Here is a 9,789-nt window from a genome sequence, read left to right as displayed (position 1 = left end):
TAATATCTCACAGTACTGTTACTATTTTCACTATATTTTTTTGATCACATAAATGCAGCCATGGTGAGCATAAGAGACTTCTTTCAAAAGCAATAAATTCATTCCAAACTTTTGACTGGTTGTGTACAATGACATGTTGGCCAGGTAAACCTCATGAAAAATCAAAAACATGTTTGGGTTATTAAATTTAGCATGAAGAAAATGAAAGATTAAAACCATTAAAATTTCTTTGCATTATGAAATTTTCACAATTAAACACTTTCTCCAAACATTCTCACTAATGTTTTTAGCATGGTAGTTTTCCTTGTACTGCTTTTACTGCCATTTCTGATAAATTGTATACAATTAAAATAATAATTCCAGACAGTACGATTTTAATTAATGTTAATTCGGGGACACAAATGTTCTTCTGAAGAAAATGTCACAATGCAAAAAAAACTTAATTAAATTAACGAGCTTCATTCTTATGCAATATACAGGTGCTGGTCATATAATTAGAATATTGTGAAAAAGTTCATTTTTTTTATTGTAAATTATTTTAAAAAATTAAACTTTCATATATTCTAGATTCCCTACATGTAAAGTAAAACATTTCAAAAGTTTTTTTTTTTTTTTTTTTTTTAATTTTGATGATTAGAGCTCATGAAAGTCCAAAATCCAGTATCTCAAAATATTAGAATATTTCCTAAGATCAATCAAAAAATTGATTTTCAAAACAGAAAAGTTCAAGTTCTTTAAAGTATGTTCATTTGTACACTCAATACTTGGTTGGCAGCACATATTACAGCAAATGACTTATTCCTAGCACAAATTACAGCATCAGTGAAGTGTGGCATGGAAGTGATCAGCCTGTGGCACTGCTGAGGCACTAATGAGCCTTCAGATCATCTGTATATTGTTGGATCGACTGTTTCTCATCTTTCTCTTGAAAATATCCCATAGATTCAGGGGTCAGGCATGTTGGCTGGCCAATAAAGCACAGTAATATCATGGTCAGCAAACCACTTGGAAGTGGTTTTTGCACTGTGGGCAGGTGCTAAAGTTCTGCTGGAAAAGGAAATCAGCATCTTCATAAAGCTTGTCAGCAGATGGAAGCATAAAGTGCTCCAAAATCTCCTGTAAGATGGCTGCATTGACTTTGCACTTGATAAAACACAATGGACCAACACCAGCAGATGTCACGGCCCCCCAAATCATTACTAACTTCAGAAACTTCCCACTAGACTTCAAGCAGCTTGGATTCTGTGCCTCTCCAGTCTTTCTTCAGACTCTGGGACGATGATTTCAACATGAAATGCAAAATTTACTTTTATCTGAAAAAAAGAGGACTTTCGACCACTGTTCACTGTCCAGTTCTTTTTCTCCTTAGCCCAGGTAAGATGCTTCTGACGTTGTTTCTGTTTCAGAAGTGGCTTGGTAGTCCTTTTCCTGAAGATGTCTGAGTGTGGTGACTCTTGATGCGCTGACTCCGGCTTCATTTGACTCAATGTGAAGCTCTCCCAAGTGTCTGAATCGGCTTTACTTGACAGTATTCTCAAGCTTGTGGACATCCCTGTTGCTTGTGCACCTTTGCCTACCCAATTTCTTCCTTCTAGTCAACTTTGCATTTAATATGCTTTGATACATCACTCTGTAAACAGCCACCACATTCAGTAATGACCATCTGTGACTTACTCTCTTTGTGGAGGGTGATTGTTTCCTGGACCATTGCCAAGTCAGCAGTCTTCCCCATTAGTGTGGTTTCAAAGAACAAGAGATACCCGGAATTTATACTGTAGGGATGGTTATTTAATAAAACTCAAATGTAAATATTCTAATATTTTTAGATACTGGATTTTGGACTTTCATTAGCTGTACGCACTAATCAACAAATTAAAAAAAAAATAAAAAAAATTGTTGAAATGTTTTACTTTACATGTAGGGAATCTAGTATAAATGAAAGTTTCATTTTTTTTAAATAATTTACAATAAAAAATGAACTTTTTCACGATATTCTAATTATATGACCAGCACCTATATAATCTCAATTAGAATTTTTTTCTTTACAAATTTTGAGGTGGAATATGAACTAAATATTTCTTTGCGATATTCGCTCTCCTCGAGAGTTTATAGTGTCAACTTCAGACGCCACACCATGAGTAACCCCCACAATAATGCCTCAGCAACAGGTAGAATTATGTATTTAAAGTTTGTATCAGAAATGCTGCAAATATGAAGTTTGGAACCAATAACTTCAAATGAACTCCAAGATGTAATCTTCAAATCTGTCATATGTTGACTGTATGTATCCTGTTGCGTAGTAAAACGGCATGTTAAATCAGCAGGGAGGGGGTGGGCTTTTTCCCAGGCCACGCCTCCTTGGCATATTTTTTCTTGCGAGGCTCGTTGAGGGGTTCGGCTGAATAGGGTCCAGGAGCGGGGGTGGGGTTCAACATAGCGGGGGGCTGAACTGTTGTGGGCGAGAGATCAATCTCTGGGGCGGGGTTGGGGAAGGGCAAGGGCATCCCGCCCATGATGGCAGATGACCCTCCTCCCTGACCTCCGCCCCCTTGTCCTGCCTCGTGACTGGTGGGCGGCAGATCACCGTAGAGCCCAGCACTGAGGGGGAAGTTCTGTAACCGACGTGCTACACTTTCATCCAATCCCAGCGTGCTGTGGCCTTCCAGTTTCTTTTTCTGCGGTACAGAAAAAAAAAAGTTCTGTAACTGCCCTGCCTGCATGAAAAGCAAAGAAGCTATTGCAAAGAAAGACAAAGTTCTAAAGACAGAGTACTAAAGACATCCAAGGTCAGATGTCTTTACATTAGGAGTCAGATTTGACGAGTCAGACTATGAGGAAGCCTTTTAGAAGCCATTACTCCCACATTATACAGTTTCCTGTTTGTGAAACAACTTAAATTGTATTGATAGAAGGGCTGTTCTCAAATCCATTAAAATCGATGACGAAAAGCTAAAACAATGAAGCAAACCAGCAGGCCAATGATTGTACCTTAATAGGAACCACAGCTGTCTGTACCATGTTTCTGAAGCGTCCTACCGAAGGGTCCACATCCTCTGTGGAAAGAGGAGAGATATTTAACAAAAGTCACAACATGAACAAAGAATGGGAGAAGAGAGTGTGTAAAGATTAAGCCATTCCAAAGAGATGGAAACAAAGTGCTCAGAATGGAATATTAGCAGTGGTGGACAGTAACAAAGTATTTTAGTATTTATTTATTTATTTATTTATACTATGAAATGCAATGGGGTCCATCAACTGTTTGGTTAGTTATACAGTCACGTGAACCATTGAAATTTCGAAATGTTTCGAAACACTTATGACATAAATGAAAACAGTTTAATACACGCTCCAAACCACTGATTCGAAACAAAAGATTTGTAAAGCTTCAAAGCTTCATGAAGCAGTGTTTTGAAATCGCCCATCACTAGATATTGTTGAATAAAGTCATTATTTTTATTTTTTTTTGGTGTACAAAAAGTATTCTCGTCGCTTCATAGCATTATAACATTAAGGTTGGACCACTGTAGTCATATGAACTGTTTTAAATATGTCTTTAGTAGCTTTCTGGGCATCTGAAAGTGTTAATTATCTTGCTGTCAATGGAATCCTCACTGAGCCATCAGATTTTATCAAAAATATCTTAATTGACCAATCGCAAAGACCCACCCCCCTTAGTTACTGTTGCTTGCCATGGCGCTGTCACGCCACACGCAGTGAAAAATACATTGCAGAGCAGATAAACATGAATGAACATGAGAAGAAATGTTTTAATATTTAGTAATATTACAAAATGTTTTTAATATCACTTCTGCTAAATTTAATGAATCCTTGCTGAATAAAAGTATTCATTTTTTTCCAAAAACAAACAAAAAAATCTTACTGGGCCCAAACTTTTGAACAGTAATCTACATTTATATTTGCATTCTATGTGTAGTTGTCTGTGTACCTGGGTTTATGATCTCCTCTTCTTCACTGAAAGACACTCGTGAGCTTCTCCTTTTCCTCTTGGGTCTCTGGATCTCCAGGTTTCCTTCCTCGATGGTTAGTGTAGAAATGCGTTTGTTATGAGCCGTGTTGAATTCAGTAAGGTTCTGTTCAGTAAGGGGGGAGGGGTGGACATTCAGAAAACCATCAAAAAAATCAGTTTGAATGAATGATTCAATGACAAAAAAATGTTTAAGTCACTTGTTGCCACCTACTGGCATAACGATGTAATTGATGCAATCTTTATTTGAAGCATCAAGTTACTTTCAAAGTGTGTTTGAAAATAAGTCAGTGTTTATATCCGAACTATAAACTTTATTCCAGTACTTCTATGATAATATGAATTATTGTAAAAGACAGAAATAATGATACGTGGTTGAAGCAGTTTCATGTTGACAATTGCTTTCTCAGTGTCAATGGCAGCATCACCGTAGATTTCACAATAGACATTCTCTGTGATCATACTTGTCAAAAGGTTTAATAGACATAGCCAAACCATTGACTTTTAGAAATTTTTAATTTAGTGGTTTTTTTTTATTAAAGGTGCCATCGAATGAAAAATTAAATTTACCTCACCATAGTTGAATAACAAGAGTTCAGTACATGGAAATGACATACAGTGAGTCTCAAACACCGTTGTTTCCTCCTCCTTATGTAAATCTCATTTGTTTAAAAGATCAGGCAAATCTCAACATAACACCGTTATAACACTGTTACGTAACAGTCGGGATCATTAATATGTATGACCCCAATATTTGCATATTCCAGCCCATGTTCAAGGCATTACACAAAGGCAAAACGTCTGGATGTGCACAGCTGAATAATCAGACTAGGTAAGCAAGCAAGAACAATAGCGAAAAATGGCAGATGGAGCAAAAATAACTGACATGATCCATGATAACATGATATTTTTAAATTGTCTTTCTAAATGTTTCGTTAGCATGTTGCTAATGTACTGTTAAATGTGGTTAAAGTTACCATCGTTTCTTACCGCATTCAAGGAGACAAGAGAGTTGTCGCTATTTTCATTTTTAAACACTTGCAGTCTGTATAATTCATAAACACAACTTCATTCTTTATAAATCTCTCCAACAGTGTGTAATGTTAACTTTAGCCCATTAGCCACGGAGCACAGCCTCAAACTCATTCAGAATCAAATGTAAACGTCCAAATAAATACTATACTCACAGGAAACGATGCATGCATGCAGCATGAATGACGAACACTTTGTAAAGATCCATTTTGAGGGTTATATTAGCTGTGTGAACTTTGTTTATGCTGGTTAAGGCAGTCGAGAGCTCGGGGGCGGGGGAGCACTAGATTTAAAGGAACACTCCACTTTTTTAGAAAATAGGCTAATTTTCCAACTCCCCTAGAGTTAAACAGTTGAGTTTTACCGTTTTTGAATCCATTCAGCCGATCTCCGGTTCTGGCGGTACCACTTTTAGCATAGCTTAGCATAGTTCATTGAATCTGATTAGACCGTTAGCATCGCGCTTAAAAATGACCAAATAGTTTTGATATTTTTCCTATTTAAAACTTGACTCTTCTGTAGTTAAATCATGTACTAAGACCGACGGAAAATAAAAAGTTGTGATTTTCTAGGCTGATATGGCTAGGAACTATACTCTCATTCAGGCGTAAAAATCAAGGAACTTTGCTGAGGTGGAAAATTAGCCTATTTTCAAAAAAAGTGGAGTGTTCCAGGGCTGCGCACTGAAACGGTGCATATATGATTATGGCTCAAAATAGGCAATTAAAAAAATTAATTAAAAAAAATCTATGGGGTATTTTGAGCTGAAACTTCACAGACACGTTCAGGGGACACCTTAGACTTATTAAATCTTGTTAAAACTGGTTCTAGGGCACCTTTAATTTGCTGCTATAAAGCACTGCAAAGTGAACGAAACTTGGGAAAATGTAAATAAAAACTTTAAGAGTTGTCGGAAGCTTAGCGATGGTGATGTTGAAATCGTGCGACTACAGTGTAATTCGTTTATAGCCTACCTTTAGCTTTTTACTTCTGGTGACTGCATTTAGGCTTCAAAATTCATAAAAGTTGTGTTCATCTGTGAAAATGATCTTGATGAACAAAATGTGCAAGTATCAAAATCTTTTGTTGACCACAGAGCTTGTTTTTTGCGATAATCCAAAAGTTGGCCAACAAAGTGACGTCATACCCGCACCACTCTATTAGTAATAGTCTGACCAATAAAAAGCATTATTTACCATGAGGTCAGCTGTATGACCTCACACAGACACACATACCTCTAGCTCTGTCTCTTCCTCTGGCAGTCCCAGCAATCCCTTGAGTTCCTCATCCTCTACTCCTTTACTGTCTCCTGCAGCCGAACTGCTTTGTGTCTGAGGCTTCTCTCTCAGCGTGTACACTCGTGTGGACGCCCCAAATGACATGGTCGAGTCGATCGGCACCTGCTGGGGTTTGTGGGGCTCAAGGCGAATTCTGCCCAGAAATGTGCCATGAGCTAAACAAAGATAAATCAAAATTAATCTAATTAAAATTAAAGCTAATCAATTCTGTTCAGAATTTGTTAAATTTGTGTCTTATGGGGCCAGTTGTTCAAAAGTAATCTGATCGGATTTCGGCTATCGGATTGGATCAAATCTTGAAAATGGGTTGAAAAAAAGGATTCTGATTGGGATACTGATAAAATTGGGAAACTGGTAAAAAAATACAACTTTTTTATCATTTAATATACATACACATACACACACATTTTTTATTTTGCTCTTGATTAGTTTAACTGTTAAAATAATAAATTAGGGCTACATATTTAGCCTTTCGATAGCCAACTGTAAAGTAAAAAAGAGATTTTGGTGCCATAAAATAATCCCCAAACTGCTTTAAATATCAAACAAATTTCTCATATTTGTTCTATCACCATGTCCCTTTAGGGGCTCTCTAGAGCACTAGTATTCCAGATTTGGAATCTGAAAAAAAAAAAGTGTATATCTGGATCAGTGTGATCCAATCCAATTTTGCTTTGAAAAACCAGCACAAAAGTAAAATGGATTACCTGATCCTGGATAGCAAAACATGGGATTTCCAAATCCAGATCATTCTGATCCAGATTAAACTTTTTGAACAACTGGCCCCTGCAGAGCTGCACTCACTGCTGTTGAGGTCAATGAGAAAGACCCTCTTAAGGTGTCTGTGGTAGACCAGCGCCGCGTGGACACGCGAGCATGACTGGTGGTCTATCGTAAAATCGCATTGGTCTGGGTTCCTTCCAAACAGATAGAACTTCTTCTCATCAATGATCAATTTCTGCAGATGACAAGGAGGGTGTATAGTCTGGGTTATTAAGACATAAGACAATATGAAACCTACAATATTCAAATGAGTTTGACACAAAATAACGGGGTCAGAATTCAGTAAAGTTCAAATTGACAGTACAGTGCAGAGAGGGCTGATAGTTCCCCAAAAAAATGAAAATTCTGTCATCACTTACTCACCTTCTTGTCATTCCAAACCAGATTTACTTACTTTCTTCTGTGGAACACAAAATAAGATATTTTGAAACATGTTGGTAACCAAACAGTTCTCTCAAAACGTCTTCTTTTTTGTTTCACAGAAAAAATGAGTTATACAGTTTTGAAACAACATGAAGATGAGTAAATGATGACAGAAGTTTAAATTGTTTTCAACACATTTTCACCAATGTATTTCCTAAATTTTCCAAGCTTTTGGAACCTTTTTGTTTATTTTCCAACACTTACTGACTCAGCAGAATATATGTATATTTATATAATGGGGAAACAAGCCGACCACGTCAAATTTCATGAGTCATAATAACTAATTTTCCACTATACTCAGTTAACAGTCTTACCTCTATTAATTTGTCTCCTTTAACCACGTCCAGATGGAGTCCGGGTGGAGGTTTTCCTGCCCTGAGTTTAAATTAAATCAAACAATCAATGGGACAAAATTCATTCATTCTTTGCTCTGTTAGACCTTTCATATTTAGTTTAGAGAGAGAGTTATTTCTATATGCTCTATGCACAAATGCATGTGTGCATTTATTTGTAAGATCGATGTACTGTATATATTAATAAATTACAATATTAAAGTGGAATAAAGGCAAATTATTCTGTATGTTTGATGAGACCTATGAACTTTATTCGACACTAAACACCGGAATCGGCAATGCACCACTAGATTATATCCCTGCATTTATATATACCATAAATCAGATATAAAAGGGACTAAAAATATTTTAATAGCATAATGTAATGCAGACATGCTGAGTGATTTTATATGCTGCTGTGCATTGAGTTACTGTCCGCGCCTGTAAGATCATATAGGAGTGAGTTGCATTGTTTTTATTTATGCAGCCATAATTCACTCATCCGCTCCACAAACATGCATGCATGTTTTTTAATTGCAATAATAATGTAATTAGCTTCTCATCTCACCATGACGGGCAGTCAAAGACAGCTGTGTTTGTGCTTGCATTCGCCGCCATTTTGCACAGTCGCGGGGAATACTGGGTAATTACCGGGTGTCGATAAGGATTGTGGGATTTGTAGTTCGTTCCATACTTAATGCAGTTAAAGGCACAATATGTAAGAATTTTGAAGTAAAATATCCAAAAAAACCACTAGGCCAGTGTTATATATTTTGTTCACTTGAGTACTTACAATATCCCAAATGTTTCCAACTATTTGTAAATCTTTGCGTCATACCCGCATTATCCTCGGTTTCCGGTTTCATTTTGTAGAAACCAAAGATGCTTTAATATATTATATGTTTTAATAGACAAGGGAACAACTGTTTTGATATATTTATTGACAGAAAACTAATTGTTGTTATATAGCTTAAAACAATCTTATTGTTTAAATCTAGTTTTCTTGATTTTTGCGAGTACCATTACCATGCCTCAGAGAAAAACACTATTTTGTCAAGTAGCTAACATAGCATAATCAGATGCAGCTTTATTTTTAGTAACAGTAATACAGCATTTTATGCCACTTATCAACACAAGCCAACCAGCATTTAATATTCTAAAATCGATCTATCTTACTGCAGTGTGCAACAGTGTCTCACAGCAGCCGCTAAGTGAACGCACAGAGTAACGTTATAACATTTTCAACACAGTCAAATATATCTAATATGATAAACAGCGCTACGTTACCTCATACTCATGACCGGAGAAAGTTCCGCTGAAAAAACTTTCCGGAAAAAACGGAAAAACTTTCCGCATAATAAAAGTTCCGCTACTCGCGAGGCTTGTGTTGCGCAATCGCTCCAGCGGCCTTGTTCAGCTCCCACAACACTCAGCCCTGCTCTGCTTCATACTACAGTAACGTTAATAATCTCATCCATGAACATGATTTCTGCCCGAGTCCTATCCCAATTATTTTCCACCGGAGGTTAAGACCACATGTCCCAAGATTCCGCGCTCAAACTAGGCGTCATCAAGCTACACCTTTGTTTTGAATAGGCCTCTAGCGACCTCTAGCGGACAGAAAATTTTACATATTGTACATTTAATGAACTGACCTGCATAGTTTACCGATTCCGTTGTTTTTAGGGGCCAACGTACTGAAGGTACTGGTAACCTTCTTCCTCTTCCTGTATTCTGACAGTAGGTGGCGCTATAATAAGGCAATTTTCATTTTGGATCATAACATTGGAACCATAAGGGCTAGAAACAAAATTATTTTCCAGCCAGAATCATTGAGTCATATCTCCAATTTCCTTTCCGCCCACATAATTTTTCAGCCATTTCGAATTTGATCAAAAATCTACATTTTCGAACTCCTAGGCCGTGTATATTCTTT

The 9,789-nt window shown here is 36.9% G+C and overlaps 1 protein-coding gene across 3 annotated transcripts; it reads right to left on the bottom strand.

The window, feature by feature from the left end:
• Positions 1 to 630: 630 nt before the first annotated feature.
• Positions 631 to 8,471, bottom strand: ppp1r8a (protein phosphatase 1, regulatory subunit 8a). Of its 3 annotated transcripts, XM_067411767.1 has the most exons (8): positions 8,422 to 8,454; positions 7,836 to 7,896; positions 7,462 to 7,498; positions 7,023 to 7,273; positions 6,253 to 6,470; positions 3,947 to 4,091; positions 2,989 to 3,053; positions 631 to 2,675 (listed from the first exon to the last, which is right to left on the bottom strand). In XM_067411767.1, the coding sequence occupies exons 4-8, from the start codon at positions 7,042 to 7,044 to the stop codon at positions 2,313 to 2,315; spliced, it is 813 nt and encodes a 270-aa protein (XP_067267868.1). In that variant the 5' UTR covers positions 7,045 to 7,273; positions 7,462 to 7,498; positions 7,836 to 7,896; positions 8,422 to 8,454; the 3' UTR covers positions 631 to 2,312. The 3 variants fall into 3 exon arrangements, with proteins under 3 accessions (XP_067267868.1, XP_067267867.1, XP_067267869.1); XM_067411766.1 differs by lacking the exon at positions 7,462 to 7,498 and having other exon boundaries at positions 7,120 to 7,273; positions 8,422 to 8,471; XM_067411768.1 differs by lacking the exons at positions 7,836 to 7,896; positions 8,422 to 8,454 and having other exon boundaries at positions 7,120 to 7,273; positions 7,462 to 7,476.
• Positions 8,472 to 9,789: the final 1,318 nt, after the last annotated feature.

This window comes from Chanodichthys erythropterus, chromosome 15 (assembly GCF_024489055.1).
Source record: "Chanodichthys erythropterus isolate Z2021 chromosome 15, ASM2448905v1, whole genome shotgun sequence".
Lineage (NCBI taxonomy): Eukaryota > Metazoa > Chordata > Actinopteri > Cypriniformes > Xenocyprididae > Chanodichthys > Chanodichthys erythropterus.
This window is presented reverse-complemented; position numbering and strand designations above follow the sequence as displayed.

Excerpts from the sequence above, each read along its gene's own strand:
- ppp1r8a (XM_067411766.1), bottom strand. The coding sequence starts at position 8,471 with ATGGCGGCGAATGCAAGCACAAACACAGCTGTCTTTGACTGCCCGTCA. Across the intron at positions 6,471-7,119 it reads TCTCATTGACCTCAACAGCA|CTCATGGCACATTTCTGGGC; the intron begins GTGAGTGCAGCT and ends ATCTTTGTTTAG. Across the intron at positions 2,676-2,988 it reads CAGCTGTGGTTCCTATTAAG|AAAAAGAAACTGGAAGGCCA; the intron begins GTACAATCATTG and ends TCTGTACCGCAG.